This window comes from Lactuca serriola, chromosome 4, assembly GCF_051521515.1.
Source record: "Lactuca serriola cultivar US96UC23 chromosome 4, Lser_US96UC23_V15, whole genome shotgun sequence".
In the NCBI taxonomy this organism is placed as follows: Eukaryota; Viridiplantae; Streptophyta; class Magnoliopsida; order Asterales; family Asteraceae; genus Lactuca; species Lactuca serriola.
Genome location: NC_136411.1, coordinates 244,694,646 through 244,711,554, shown reverse-complemented (window position 1 = coordinate 244,711,554; position 16,909 = coordinate 244,694,646). Strand labels below are relative to the sequence as shown.

The 16,909-nt window shown below is 34.0% G+C and overlaps 1 protein-coding gene across 4 annotated transcripts; it reads right to left on the bottom strand.

Moving 5' to 3' along the window:
- Nucleotides 1-298: 298 nt before the first annotated feature.
- LOC145096901 (ABSCISIC ACID-INSENSITIVE 5-like protein 5) lies at nucleotides 299-4,017 on the bottom strand. 4 transcript variants are annotated; one of them, XR_013704160.1, is made up of 6 exons: nucleotides 3,891-4,017; nucleotides 2,346-3,465; nucleotides 2,068-2,154; nucleotides 1,682-1,753; nucleotides 1,571-1,600; nucleotides 597-614 (listed from the first exon to the last, which is right to left on the bottom strand). XR_013704160.1 is itself a non-coding variant. In XM_079034282.1 (5 exons), the coding sequence occupies exons 2-5, from the start codon at nucleotides 3,390-3,392 to the stop codon at nucleotides 540-542; spliced, it is 1,227 nt and encodes a 408-aa protein (XP_078890408.1). In that variant the 5' UTR covers nucleotides 3,393-3,465; nucleotides 3,891-4,017; the 3' UTR covers nucleotides 299-539. The 4 variants fall into 4 exon arrangements, 2 of the variants coding, with proteins under 2 accessions (XP_078890408.1, XP_078890409.1); XR_013704159.1 differs by having other exon boundaries at nucleotides 599-617; XM_079034282.1 differs by lacking the exon at nucleotides 2,068-2,154 and having other exon boundaries at nucleotides 299-617.
- Between the last annotated feature and the right edge of the window lie 12,892 nt (nucleotides 4,018-16,909).

The following is a 16,909-nucleotide window of genomic DNA, read 5'->3' as shown; positions in this document are numbered from 1 at the left end:
TCATATACTTTATTCCAAAATTCACAAACCCTAAATTTAATTTCCCAATAATATTATTAAACATGAAAAAATATTTCTTATAATAAATTCCAAAACTTAGGATGTTAATTGTTACGCATACAAAAGAATACCCAAGCATTTATACTTGTATACATGCAGTTGCAAACTTCATTATGTTTAACCTTGTAATTTTCTTGTTTTAAACAATTGTCATCATCCCGTTGACACTGAAAGTTTATCCTATTTTTATATTTATTTATTTCATAACAACTAATGACATTCAAAAAAACAAAAAGCAAAAAACAAAAGAGCCACACTCTTTTACATAACTAATCATCATCCTAACAAAATAAACAAATGGATTACACACAGTGTAATCAATCTTTTCACTACTACCTAATATATTAATATATTATATGTTGTAACTTTAACTACTCTACTTCATGTAGTATAAAGAACCGACTTTTTTTACCTAACGAAAACATATATTTATTATTTACATGCACCAGTTGATGATTGGGTACATAAATAAACACTATTTACCATGGCCCAGAAAGTGTTTTTTTTAGACGGTGTCGTTTTGTCCCTGGTTGCATGTTCATCATCTCCATAACCTGCTATTAACACCACCAATTTAATGTAATATTAGGTGACCGCTGTCTTTTGAGAAAAAAAAATACAAATTAGCCTAATTTTATCAACTTGTTCTAAGATTTAACCAAAATTAAGTAAAAGAACTATATAGCCACAATTTAAACCCTCATTTTTTATATTCTATTGTTACAAGTTACCAAAAACATTATGAAGAAATAAAGAAGGAGAAAAAGATATATTATTAAAAAAAATACTCTAGTTTAAGCTCTTTTTTAAAACCTCCCCTTTTTGAGAATGTCTAACTGTGTTCTCTTAAGTGATGTAACACATGCTTTCCTAACATTACAAAACATTTAATATAGACTTTTTTTTCAAATGAATTTGAAATAATAACAAAATTTTCATTATATAGTTTGAAATTTATACATTTTTGTTTGATCTTGTTATATGCATGCTCAATCTAGGAAAACAACGATGGCACTATATATTTTAAACAATTCTAAAAAATTTAATAGTATTATTACTTGGTCTAAATGCAAGAAATAGCATCATACTTTTATTTATTTGTAATAAAATCATATTTTCACATTCATTGTACTTTTAACTTTCTTTTATACATATTGTCCTTTGAAAAATCCACCTATTTATAATATTATGGGTGATGATCCGTACACAACAATTTTTAGTCATACACAACAAATTATGATTTACACAGTTATATTGTACAACTATCTAAAACATAAACTGTTATGTATGGCTAAAAAGTATTGTGTACAACTGTAATTCTTTTCTTGTTAGATCATTATACTTTGAAAAATTCACCCAATTACACCAATAAAACTTGTATAGTATTTGGATAACATTGCCATAAGTGGGTAGACTTTTTGATAATATAACATTGTATTAAAAAAATAAGTAAATATAGACTAAAAAAAAATTAGGATGCCATTGTTTTGTAAAACTTTTTCTTGCGTACCTGATTTTTCTGCATTTCTAGTAGCTCAGCCTGCAAGATTTGAGTTATGTGAATTCAAAGTCGTAATTTATAAAAAATAATAATGACTCGTATAATCTGATATGCTTTAACCTGTTTCCGTTTCAGTTCTTGGTTCTTCTGTTTCAATTCCGATACTTCTGCTTCAAGTTCCATTGTATATGCCTACAATTACAAATAAATAAATAAATAAATAATATGTGAAAAAAAAATATTCTTCCAATAACTCCACCATTACCATTACTTTCTAGCTTCAATATATTAAATGAGGTACACAATTTTTTCGTTGGTTCCAGCCTTTTTACAAATTTGTCGTAAATACTTTTTTTCTCTTAAATGTTTTTAAACATTGATTATCTAAGATCTAAGATAACCTTTAATGAAAAAGAAGTAACACGTGTCTTGTTCTAATTCAATATTATAGAATCCCTAATCTATTATGTTCCCTAATTAAAACTTAAAATATGCCTTTTTGTTACCTGATGCGAATTGACATCCTTGTGTGAAACATCTCAATCGTTCATCACGAGGCATATCTCTCTATCTATCAAATTACAACGGAGACTCTGCCGCATAAAATAACCAATCTTTCATGCATCAAATCCATGGATTTACAAGAATTTAATGACCTCGGATTCGTATATACTAAATAAATCTCTCCCTATTTTTGTCCTTTTTATGTTTTTATAAGCTTTAACCCATAATAATTTTTTAAAAAACTACAAAAATATTAAAATTAAAAGGTTAAAATATTCACCTGCTTACGAGCCCGAGATCTGGCAGCCGATTCTCGGTTCTTGATCATCCGCCGCTGTCTCCGTTCAACGACTTTCTCAATCGCACCGCTTTTTCTTCCCCGGAAAGCTCCATTAAAAACATAAGGAACAGGTGATACAGACGACGTATCACCATTACTCTTCGCTAACCCCTCCGATGAAAGCGCCGGAGACCCGGTGGCAACTGTGACCCCACCACCACCACCGCCGCCACCCATCCCTGCCATCCCGCCTTGTAGAGTGGCGGCTGAAACTAAAGTGTTATTGTTCATCATCGGATCGGAAAGACCTACACCCACGACTCCATTCCTGATTACAGGACTACCTAAATGATTGTTTCTTGGAATAGCGACCGGAGGAGCTCCGTAGGGTAAAATAGATCGAACCCCATTGCCGTTCATTTGTTGATTTGCAGACTGGAATGAAATTTGATTACTACGAGGATCATCAATGGTGGAATTCTGACCTACACCTACCGCCTGTTGGAATCCGATAGCACCAAACCCGTTGTTATTTTGAGAATTTGTTAAATCGGAGAACAACACGTCATCATTTGGTTTACCGGATAATTGAATTTCTTCCCGAACAACGCCGGCTTTAACCAGAAACTCCTCGAGAGTCATCTCTCCGAGAGTTTGCTGCCTTTGGGGCAAATTCGGGTGTCCGAATCCGTTGCTGTTTGATAAATCTTTCCAAACTTCATCGACTGTTTTTTGGCTTAATGTTCTTGGGAGTGTTAACGATCCTTGTCTCTGTAAATTTGCTCCACCAGCTCCGCCGCGATCTTGAACGGTGGCGCCGGAGTTAGATCCCGTTGTTTGCATTTCTTCGGCGTTCCAGATGTTTTTTAGTAATTCATCCATGTTCATTGACCCAAAATCTTTTCCGATGCTTCCCATGGTGTTTTGTAGCTCATCAAAGGTCAACGAATAGATCGAACCTTGCCTCGCCAACGGGAAGTTCCCCGGTGGCCGGCCGCTCCCATTTCTGCTATCCGTTGGCTGATTTCCGAAGTTTTTGAAGTTCATAATTCTCCCCTGAATGCTCTAAACTTGATATGTTTATACAATTAAATCCCAAATCAAATCCCAACTCAATTTCCTAATATAAAACAGAAATTGATTTAGATCAAGCTGGATTACGAAATAACAACAAGATAGCAATGACATGTAGCAAATTTACAGAAAATCCTTTTCAGTTTTCAGTAACAAATTTGTTTAAGTTCGCCATTGTCGACACACGCTGAAACTTGAAATGATCAAAATCTCAGCCAAAATTTGAAATTACGTAATCCCTATTCATGAATTACCATTGCAACCTCAAATCATCAAAAACAGAGCACACAACTTAGCACCACAATCATATTCCATTTCTTTAAAAAAAAAAGAAAAACAAAACTAACAAAACCCAGAACGTAAATTCATCAAACATGGACTAAATCACAGCCAAATAAGGAAATTAACATAATCATCATGTCATTTCAAATAAGCAAAACCAAAACTAGGAAAGACAAACAAGATACTCACCTGATTTGACTGTTGTATGTATAGAAAACCTTTCGAAAATGTGTGTATCTATTTACTGAGAGATGAATCTGGACCAGTATCTGAAAGGGTAGATGAAGGGTCAGGGTCTAATACAAAAAGTTTGTGGTAAAATTGATTAAATTAATTGGGCATGGAGTAGCTTACTGTATACTTGTAGGCGATAACGTGGCCCACGTACTTGAATTTTTAATTTTATAAGGGTGCGGTATGACATTTTCCAAAAGTCTGAGGATTGATTGGGAGGATGAATTTTAATTGAGTAATTTGTTATTGTTGGGTGATAATGTGTAGGGCCATATAATGCAGGAGACGTGGACGGCCGGTGAGGATAAGAACCTACTAGAGGTCGTCAAGTGGGACGATCATGGCTGTCCACGTGTACGTGGATGAATTGATGGTTTATAATCTAGAGATTTGTCTTGTAGTGAAATGAACGTATTTTTATGACCGAAGTGTACTGTTAGTATTAGGTATATGTGATAGTATCTCTGACAATCGTGTTGTGTTCGGGTTGGCGTGTCATGGTTTGGCGGGTCAGATTATGTCATTCCAAACACGAACCAATTAAATATACAGGTCATGGGTTGGCGGGTTTGGAACATAAACCCATATATGACCCGTCAACCCATTTATTTATACGGGTTCACAGGTTGACGAGTTCGTAGGTCAGATTTGGGCTCGTGGGTCTGAATTTTAGACATTTAAGTCTTAAACATCCAAATGAAAATTAAAAACATTCATAGAAACATGTTACAGACTTAGCCTTATAGGTTACGACTTACGACCTTAGACCATCCACCACAAGTCAAAATGTCAAAACAGTCAAATGTATGAATCAATGGTATATATTATATAATACTTATTAAATATTAATACTTGATACATAAATACCTTTAAAAATAAAATAAATTTTTTTATTAAGAATATAAACGGGTTGACGTCAACCCGTTTAGTTTTTAAGAAACCCATATATAACCCTTTTAATAAACGGGTTGGCGGGTTGAAAACTCAACCCAAACCCATTTATTTCGTGTCGTGTCGCGGGTCGTGTCGCGTGTCGTGTCAAGAATTGCTAGCCCTATATGATATATACGGTGGATTAGATCCGTTAAAAACTTTTAGTTTTTTGAGAATTCGAAAACTAAAAATTGAATGTTAGATTAAAATTAACTCATTAAAAGTATGATCGTTATTTTACCAAATTTATTTCATGTTTAGTTGTTTTATGTTATTGGAAATATTAAAAAATGTCTAAACTTAACATAATAAGTCAAAATTTTGAATTTTTGTTAATAATAATCTTCTATTTAAAAATAACAAAGTTTTTTTAAATTTCTTTTAGAAAACATGAAATTTTTATAAAAATTGAAAAAGAAGGATTTTTTTAAAAACTACAATTTTTTTTTTAAAAAAATAGTAACTTTTTAAAGTAAATTAAAAAAATGGAATATTTTAAAAAAAACTATAAATTTTTTAAACAAAAAATCAACGTTTAAGATGCATATATGTATATTTTTTCAAGTACATATATATGCATATTTCTTATATTATAATATTCGTAAGTAAATCATAAAAAACTCATTTTTATTAATAATGTATAAATACAATAGTACACATATTTTATTCGATACAATATAAAATATAAAACTCAAATATGCTACAAAATTTCAAAGCGTTTTCATGTCTTCGTGTCAAGATTTCTATATTTTCTTCAATTTATCACTTTTTTACATCTTTAATATTTTCCACAAATTCTTCCAAATCTACAAGAAATATATATATATATATATATATATATATATATATATATATATATATATTAATGCAAGAACACACACAAAAATACATGTATGCATGTAGACATAATTTATATGTGATTCAATTGTGATTTACATGTGAATCACATGTAATTTATATGTGATTCACTTGTGAATTATATATGAATCACATGTGATTCATATGTAAATTACATGTGATTCACGTGTTAATTACATGTGATTTGCATGTGAATCACATGTAATTCATATGTGATTCACATGTAATTCATATGTGATTTACATGTGATTCATATGTGAATCACATGTAATTCATATGTGATTCACGTGTGATTTATATATGATTCATATGTGAATTACATTTAATTCATATGTGATTCACTTATGAACGTTGTGCTATTCTCGGTCATCCATGTATCCACAGAATATCATGTGAATGAGAGAGATTTATGATGTATTAAAACTTATCACCCAAGGAATAGATGTACTAAAACTTAATAGTTTTTGTAGAACAAATAAAAGGTTACCTTTTCACCTAAGCGCTTAGCACTTTAAATGACCTAAAGCGACGCTTTTTAAAACCAAGCATGAGAGGCCACCTGTGTTGTTCAAGTTATAATGAGATATGTAGAGATGAATTCATTAAGACGAATATATATTGATATAGAATGGTAGCCTACTTTTTGTTCTGCTTTCTATTACTGTTGGGGATTTTGGCAGGAGGCCACACATGACAACCTCATCAGTTTTTTCGTACTTTTGGAGGTTTGCATTTGAAGCAACTTTTGAATCAAAGAAACTTACCCTTGATAAAAGAACCAGTCAAGTTTAACGTATTAGATGTTTAAATATGGATGGTAAAAGTATTATAATGGAGGTCGGTGACTTATCTATTCATTTATATTATTGAAGTTACCCTATGATGGTTAACTTTGTTGACCATTTTAACAATGAATAGACAAAGGTTTTACTAACTACTGCAACTTTTTGTTTATTTGAAGAACATAGACTTCTCCATACACACAAGAAACTATTCTTTGTTTGTTATTTATCCCATAAAAGTAGGCATATAGTACTAAATCAATCTAAAATCTACTGATACAAGTAAGTCTCACCCTTCAATCTAATAGATAAATGATTGTGGAGACCGGTACAAAATCAATATAAAAAAGGTAAACAGTTATACCTTTGATGTTCACATATCCAACAATTAGGTTTTCTGATTGTTCACGGGTGGAGGGAGGCGAGCATATCAACAATTACCGACCTCCTTCAAATCAGATTATCGATCGTTGACTGATAATTTATTTTTTTAAATATAAAAAAATCACTAGGAATCTAAAGGAATAGCTTAATAATCGAAAATGGCAGAGGAAGTCATGGATTCCGAGGTTGAATCGTTGATTCCAAACGACGATGCTAGATTTTGGGGAAACAATCGATCGAGAAAAGGCGTGAGAGAAGAGATTTGGTGGTGAAAAACGAAGGGTTTGAAGGGAAACCTATTGTTTGACTGGTCACTTTTTTCTACCAAATATACCCCCATGATTATTTTAAAGAAACCATTAAATTTAGTACTATTTACAAATTATGTCATCGATCATCTAAGCCATCCAAATAATTGATCCAACGTTCCATTTTTAGTTCTCGGGTTATCGGAAAACTATGCATTTTAAAATTATCATTCATCGTATATACAGTGTTGTAAAACTCGCCGATTTGGCCGATTACTCATCCGATTACTTGCTACTCGGCCCCTTTTCGAGGTGAGTTACAAAATCGCGAGTACTCCCCGATCAACCCCTTATTGAACTAAGCAGTGTTGTAAAAATCAGTCGACTCGGTGATTAATATGTATAATATACTTAATCGTTTATTATTTAACACACACATGTGATTATTACTACATATATATCTTAAATTTTTAGTAATTATTCACGAAATGAGACCATTATGTGTTTTTCAGTTTTTATGTATTCACATGTATCTAATTTTGTTATATATTTCAATTAACTTATGATTTTGACATATATAATTTCCCTAAAAATATTTTTACATGAATTACCGAATCCGAGTACTCCCCGAGTACTCGTTACTCGGTAGTCGACTGAACAGGTACCGAGTAACGAGTTCTACAACCTTATATATATATATATATATATATATATATATATATATATATATATATATATATGCAGAAATCGGCTTTGGCGGCCGATTAATCGCTTGACGCCCTTGAACCGATTACGATTAGGGTGCTTGGCGGAAAATGATCAAAATCGGGTCAAACTCAGGCTTGGCAGTCCTCGGCGGGAAATATTTAAAAAATTCAAAAATTTTAATTTTCAAATATTACACCAAAATTTTAAATTTTAAATTTTTTATGCTTTCATATTTTAAAATATAATACTAAAATTTTTAAAATTTAAAAATTTAAAAACTTAAAATTTCCAAATACTTAATTTTTTAGGAAATATTAATCTTTTAAATAATTTCATTAATAATTTAGGGTCCCCGATTAATTGCCGATCGTCAGTTAACCGTCGAGCTACCGTCGAACGATTTTCACAACCTTGATATATATATATATATATATATATATATATATATATATATATATATATAATAATAATAATAATAATAATAAACTCAATTTTTTTTATGAAATTATTTATAGAGCTGGTCACCGTCATATAATCTTATATCCCTAACTTGCATAAGTCTTAAACATCGGCTATTTAAATGAATAATCGATTCTAACACTTTAGGTCATGTTTCTACTTATTCTTCTTGTAAACCATATTTGTTACTTTGAATTAGTTTATTCCTTTTTTTACATGTAATATATTAGTTTATTCCTTTTTTTACATATAACAAGATTGAAGTGATTATCAATATTAGAAGTCTGTTCCTTGTCTTAACCACTTAAGACTATAATACTAACCTTGAGTTTGGACTCACGATGTAATATCATGTTCGGAGATAACCTTAACTTGAAGGCATAAAGGGTAACTGACCCGATGTAACACCCGTTCTCTAGAACGGACCAGTTAAAGAATCAATGGAGTCAAAGACATGGTTTTAATGAAAAACCATATGTTACGATGTTGTGCACGGAATTCCACAATGTGGCATGACATATGAGGATCACACATTTTATTGATCGCTACGACGTGGCAGCTGTTGCAGCCAAAGCCCATGATTTTTAGGGTATTCCCTATATGTAAAGGCTATAACTCTTGGTTTAGGGCATATCCTTCAGCCTCCACCTCTCCGTTTAGAAACCCTAGCCTCTATGGAAGACTAAGAGCTTGTTTACTTGGTTTTGAGGTTCTTCTTCTTATTTTAGTGAAGCTTGTGAAGATAGGAAATCCTTCTTGGTGTAAGGAAGCCTAGATCAAGACTAGATCCACCATCTTCTTCAAGTTTCCGGACCTTTGGAGGTAAAAAGCTTGCACCTTCACCTTGTTCTTTTGAAATTCATGTTGTTGGTTATTATTGGTTGGTTTTGGTCCCATTTTTGGATGCTCTTGGAGTTTGCGAAACTCTGGAGCTTAATATGACATTCTTATGGTCATGGACTTCTGTTAATAAGAAAAAGGTCTTTGTTTGAGAGTTCTTGGTCCCATGTACAAGTTTTGGTTATATTAAGGACTTAATGGACCTAAGGTTGGAGATCTTTCCTATTAAGTCATTGATAAGGATTAGATCTGAGGTTTTGAGCCTTTATCTATAAGGATTAAACTCTTAATGAAGATTTTTTTGGGTTTTATTTAAAACTTTGTTTGAAAAAACTACAAATAATGGCAAACTGAAGACTTGAGTTCTATAAATAACATAAAAATTTTATCAGCCACCAAGGATCATCTTGTAAGTAATAGAAAGATTTATAACACAACCATAGAAGGAAAAAATGGTAACAACATTTGAAGCACTTTGAGTCCTCTAGGGGAGGCTTGGAAGTTGATGGAGTGAGGATGAATCTTTGAGACACCAACAATGTGCCAACTTGATGTAATGCTAGTTACAACTCTTAAGCTTTAAGTCAAAACAAGATTATGACTTAAAAAGAGGATACAAGCAACAAATATCTTCAAGATACAAGACTTGACAGAATATGGAGTGGGGAGAAGAGAGTTCTCGACAATAGCAAGAGGGAATGAAGAAAATGAAATCATTCACCTCTTATTTATAATAGAATTATGGTGCAAGAGTTATTAACCAGTAAGCACTTTAGACAACCTTGTCCCCTATGGCATGAACATGTTTCCCTATATCTTTGTCCCTCTCTTATTCACGTTTTTTTATGATGAAAAGACAAGCCAAGAGTTTATATTTTATAAACTCAAAGTTTATAAGATATAAACTTTGTCTTTTGCTAAAAGACAAAAAGGATTATTAGGTCCAAAAAGATGTACATGACATATATATTCATACACTATGAAATAATGTGTTCCTTGTATTGTAAAATAATTTATTTCATTGAAATATATATTTTCCCAATTATTATAAGAGTTTATAAATATTTATTAAAATCAATTTCTAATAAATAATCAATTGTATCAAGTTGTTGTTAGTGTGACCCTTAGGATCTGTAACACCCAGTTTTGAAAGTACTCGGTTGTGGTCTCAGAGGCCAAGGGTAGGGGCGATTCGGTCTTTTATGGGTCTTGGGTTTTATCCAGAAGGTTTTAGGCTTGGGGTGGGGGGGGGGTAGGAGCCTAGGGTTTCCCACCACCTTTTCATGGATATAAAGTTCGTCAGAAACGAACTTTGAATGAAGGAGTTATAGCAATTTCAAGTTATTGGCATTATTGGTCCTTAATGAAGAAAGATGGCAAGAAAGGACAAAGCATGCAAGGTGGTTGGCGCGAAAGTATGCCCAATGTAAGCTGGGGGTATGCCCATCATAGGGAAGAAAGTGAACATGGGTGTGGGAGGAGTACGCCCAGCATACGCTCAGAGATCCTAAACCCTAATTTTGGGTGCTAAGAACTATATAAAGAACATTATGCCCTAGATATCAGCCTCCCTCTCATCTTTAGACAGCCACCACGAAACCCTAAACCTCCTTTGAGTGTCCTTGGAGCTTTAAAGGCAATTAGAGAGCATTTTTGGAGTTGTGAAGCCATTTTCCAAGCAAGTGAAGAGCATAACAAGGTGGGGATCAAAGGAGAAGCAGTAGATCCAAGATTATGGTTCCATTTCAGATCACCTTGAGGTATAAATCCTGAAACTTTCCTCAAGTATGCTTAGATCTATGTTAATGGAGTTTTTGGACCTTTTAGGTCCCAAGAATGGGCCTTTATGACTCAACTCATTTTCTAGGTCTAGGGTTGCCACCCTTAGTGTCATATGAGTCCCATAAGCAGTAAAGTTTCAATCTTGAAGGTCCATTTGTGACCATGCATGAGATCTAGTCATTTCCATGGAAGTTTGTTGTCACATTTCAAGTTTGGGCTCATTTGGTGGGTTGCAAGCCACCAAGTAATCAACTTTATGGATTAATACGTTGAAGAGGACTTGGATCTGTAATTGTAGCTTCTAGAGTAGAGTATTAAGCACTTAATGGGAAAAGTGGCTTAATAGAGGAGTACGTCGGGCGTATGTCACAACTAGCATTTTTGCTAGGAAATTCTACTCTCATGTAACCATTCACCTAGTATAATAACTTGTACTCTAAGCGAATATCATACTCTATGCTCATTCAAATACATCTCATATGTTCAACTAAGGGCTGAAAACCTTAGAAATCCCGGTTCAAGTTCATTATGGACTAGGATTTTCTTATTGGGCCTAACAGACCAGTAAGCATTCAATTCGACTATTTTTGGCTTTGAAACCCTATTTGGATTCTAAATGGATCCAATTCATAAATCTATTTTGGACCATTTAGGTCTAAAATGATTCATTCAAACCCTAATGGGCCTTATTGGTCCATAAATGAATTAGTTAGCCCTAATGGGCCATAAACGCATTCCTTTATACCATATTGGGCCGTGAACCATCCTAAGGGCCCAATGGGCCGAAAAATATTATTAGGCCTATGAAATTCGAAATAAGCCTAGGGTGGGCCCAAACTATCTCATTCTTATTTCCTTGGCCCAAATCTCGGCCCAATACATACACATATATATATATATATATATGTATATATATATATATATATGTGTGTGTGTGTGTGTGTGTAAAAAAGGAAGATTAAGGAGAAGATGACAACTCACAATTACACCCTATATATCTATAAACTCACATACATCCATAAAACCTATTACCCTCCATGCAAAAATCATTCTTTTTCCCTCTTCTTATTACTCTCGACCGAGAGCAAGAATAAACACACACAAACATCTTCAAACTTTTCTTTCAAACACTCTCTAAGAACTCCTTCCTCTCCTCCATATTCTCGCAAGTTTGTGGGTGTCTTTAAGAGGGGTTTTCATAAAAAATCATCAATCCTTGGTAAGTCACTACACCTCTAAGTTATACAACTTCATTCTTATGTTAGATCACTCCTCCTAAACATTTGCTTGTGATCACACTCTTAGAAACATCATAAACTTGAGATCTACTCAAGGAAAGCTTGGTAGAGCCGAAAACTCACTCACTTCTTCTTCAAACCGAGAACAACTAAGCAAGGTGAGTTCATACCCCCTTGTTTTCGGTTTTATCTTGTTTTTGGGGGAGAATATAAGTCACCATATGTTAGATCTATGTATTTATGCATTCTTATGTGTGTTTTCTTGATTTAAGTTGTGATTATGTGATGAAACACTATAGATCTCGAAAATATCAAACCAAAAGTAGTGGTTTTTGTAAACTAAAACAATTCATATAACTTACTATAAAGATGAATGTGATATACATGTAAAGATCCTCAAGGAACTTAACAAAATCTTGAAAAAGGGAGCATTTTTGGCACATAAACAAAAAGTTGAGGTTTTTAGTTTATTTTCGGTTTTTTATAAGGGTCACAAGAGTCATTTTCTTTTAAAAATGGGTCTTTATGATATTTATGACTTTAAAGGGGCTAAAAGTAACATTTTCGCATAATGGGCCATATTATGGGCCATTACGGTTTCCTAGGCCCTAAAATGTAAAAATCTTGATTTTAAGGCTAAAATTGTCATTTGATACAAATTTGAGCTAAAAATGTAAATTTGTGGAATTAGGGGCTGAAAATGACACTTTAATAGAAATTGGACCAAAATGTTATTTTTATAAAATTGGGCCGAAATTATCATTTTTATGAAAAATGGGTTGAAAATGTAATTTTTGTTGAAATGGGTCGAAAACAGCAAAATTTATATATTTGGGCCAAAAATATTCATTTAGATGTATTTGGGTCAAAAATGTTAAATTATATTTTAGTTGGGCCGAAATTATAAATAATTATGAATTTTGGGCCGAAAATAAAATTTAAACCAAAATGCGCCACAAATGGTCATTATATTTGAATTAAGCCCATAAATCGAAGACTTTTAGTCTTAAGGGATCTAAAGTGTCAATTTTTCCAAAAATGTGATGGAAATGTATATTTTCGGTCTAGTGGGCCTAAAATGTCACTATTTGTTGTCTTGGTAAACATCGAGCTAGAACAAACAACGAAATAATAACGAATGAACAAACTACATCGATAACAATTTTTATTGGGCCTAATACTCTCGTTACATGACCAATGGGCCTTAAGGGTCCATTTAAGTGTATATTGGGCCTAATATTTTCCATGACATGTTTATTGGGCCTTGCGACCCATTTACATGTTAATTTGGGTCTGAACTATGGATCACATGTTTATTGGGCCTTAGTGGCCCATTTAAATGCCTATTGGGCTTAAATTACTCTTTTACATGTTTATTGGGCCTTAGTGGTCCATTTACATGCTAATTGGGCTTGGACTGAAAATCACATGCTTAGTGGATCTTAGCTATACCTCTACATATTTATTGAACTTCATATATTCATATGCCTACTTTTGGATTTGAAAACTTAAAACATACACGTAAACAGTATACTTGGTGAAATACGTTACTCGTGAACAAGTTGAGAATCTAGTGAGATTTGTTGGTTGACACATTTGAGTGTATGATCGTAGCCTGTAGTTATAACTAGAGTTTCCTGGAGGGAGAGCGGGAGTTTGTGTATAGATCTATACGGGGTGACCCCCTATGCCTTAGCTGTTCGCTACAACTAGACTAGGCCAGTCTAGGGCGACAAAGCTTACCTACATCAAAATCGGCGCCTGAAAACGCCAAGACAGGCGAATTAGTCAGTATCAAGCATGGTTGTAACGCCTCACTTAGGGACTAACTTCATCAAAGATTTCGGTACATTTATACAAATCTAGACGATACTAAAACATACATACATCGATACTCGGTCTTGGAAATTTTATGATTACGATACCTTTATAAGCATAAAATATCGGATTTTCTGGGATAAATACATTTATACATTACCTTCTACTTACAACAGAAAATACAAGGTTTTTATCTGGATTACATTTTGTCTATTTATACATTCCAAAAGCAGCAAACACACATGCATTAATACTTGATTACGACACATTATTTTCAAACTACTTTACGGAAAATATTGGATTTTCTGGTGTTTTACGAACCATACAAAACTTTTCAATCAAACATGCTTATGAACTCACCAACATTATATATGTTGACGTTTTCAAAATAACTTGTATTCCCAGGAACTCGTTAAGCGGAAGAATCAACAAGAATACGGGATTTTGTTTTGTGTACTGTTAAACATCACACATTGAATGTTTTGGTCATGAAATTTAAAAGATTGTACTTGATGTAAACAATGGCAGTTGTATTATATTATGCATGGTGATGATGATGTTATGTTTCATTTATATTCACTGTAATGATATTTCAAGATGAAGTCACGCACAAGCCCCCGGACGTTTCCGCCATCTGGTTTGGGGGTGTGACAGATTGGTATCAGAGCATTGTTTATAGTGAACAGGCATATCTAACCATACAAGATATGCAACTATAAATACAATGAGAGTGAATCACCTACCTATTCTGAAGGAGGACTTATACGAGTAGTGGAAAGTACGATGCTAGGCGTGGAAGAGCTTTTTGTATGCCTTCTGAGATAAGAACCTTCACAGCGGAGGTGAAAGCAAGATAGAATCGGGCTTGATTCCCCTTCTATGGGACAGTAGACAAGCTAGCTACTGGTGAGAAGCGATCTGGTTGAACAGCCTCCCAATGAGAGCGAGCCAAGACTTTGCTTGTTGTTTGGGACTAAACTACTCTGAACATAATAATTAAAATACATACTTATGTGTGCATTTTAGAGTAATAACACAACAAGAATAGTAAAAGTCTTTGGAGGATTTGAACATCGCTATTAAACTCGGGCAGTTATGTAGTCGTATTGGGGGTGAATGTAGCTTGATTAACTACATTCATTCAAAATACGACCAACATGTGTTCGGGAGTAATCGTGATGGACAATGAATCAAAAACATACCATCTAATTATCCAAGGAGCTTATAGAACCAAACCTAAACAAAATTAAAATACTATAGGAGTATTTGGTGTGCTTTTTTGTTTCTAGTATATATACAACTTCGTGCAGACACTATGGCCGGGTATCATTATCCAGGAGACCCCTATCTCCCTAGTCGAGGGGGGGGGGGGATGCAGGGTGACTTGACCCAGAGGAAAAACCAGAGGAGGAACAAGAAGAAGAACTTGTAGATGGACCCACCGAGCCAGTGGTGGACCTCGAAGAAGAAAGAGCTCAAGGGCAATGAGGATGATGACTCGGATGCAGAGTTCGAGGTCGTCAATCCTCCATACATGGCCAGAGTACCGACTTGTCATATAGGCCCCAAGGTGTAGTGGTGTTGATTACGATGGTATGTGCGGAATAAGAAAAGATCTAGTGAATCATCATGTAAACTCAAGAACACAAGGAGTAAATAAATCTGTGTAAGCTTATATTATATCTAGAAAGGATATACAAATGGGTTTGTAGAAAGTTTCTCTCTCTAGTCTAACACTCAAAATGGTTCCTTACATAAAATGAGTGTCACTCACTTCCTTATAAAGGAAAGGCAACTCATTACACATACAAGTGGGTAAAGCCTCATCCAAGCGTGACTTTGCACCCTAACATTCTCTCCCTCAAAGTTAGGATTGGATGTCCCGACTTCAGTCTCCAACGAGCTAGCACGATCATGACCAAACTCCTCCTCGAAGTAACACCGGTCTTCAAATCCGCAAATGAATATCCGACAAACCCGCTTCAAATACCCATCATTCTCCCCATTTTTATAATCAAAAAATGATTATAAAACCCATTAAGGGTGAGAAGCGTCCGAGGAATAAAATTCACAATACTCCCCTTTGATGTTGTGACAACCCGAAATTTCTATTCTGTACAACATTTCAATTATATTCAATAGAAGTCAGAACAGTTTCTGCTAACTTTCAAGCATTTTGGTTTAAGTTTGAGTCTTTTTAAGTTAGTACTTCAGGAGATTCCAGGAGAGGGGATGCCCTAGGGTTTATTATACAACAATAGAGTTCCAAAAACTTCAAGAGTTTGGAGTTTATGACCCAAATGGTATTTGGACCGTAAACCCTAGTGACTATATATATGGCACTTAGCCATTTTTCACACTTTTTCACCATTTCAAAGTTAGAACTCAAATCCTCTCAAGTAGCATCCGACTTTTCCTCCTAGATCTCCAACTTCTAAGTGTTTCTAGCCTTATTAAGTTGATATATTACTTAATCTAGTGATTTAACACACTTTCATCCATGAAATCATTCCAAAAGGTTAGATCTTCAAGTTTCACCAAGAACACCAAGAACACACACTAGTGTTCTTGGACTTTTAGCACCTTTTCAAGCCTCTATCTTTTAAGTACTTCTATCCTAGAGTATCATAAGGCTTGTTACACTTTCATATATATCAAGAAAACACCCAAGAAACCAAGGATCAAAGGTGTTTACGGTTCAAGATGTTCTTGAACCGTAAACCCTATAAAGGGTGCCAAAGTGTGCCCTAGTCCCTCCTAAGCCATGGAAACTAGCATAGATCCTTTCCTTGATGAGCTTAGCACTTTAAAACATCAAAAGAACACTAACCATAGGGGTTTACGACCGTAAACCCAAAGGGAAATGGTCCGAGGGCCGTAAACTCCATTTAGGAGTGAAATGGTGCCCTAATCCCTTACATAGG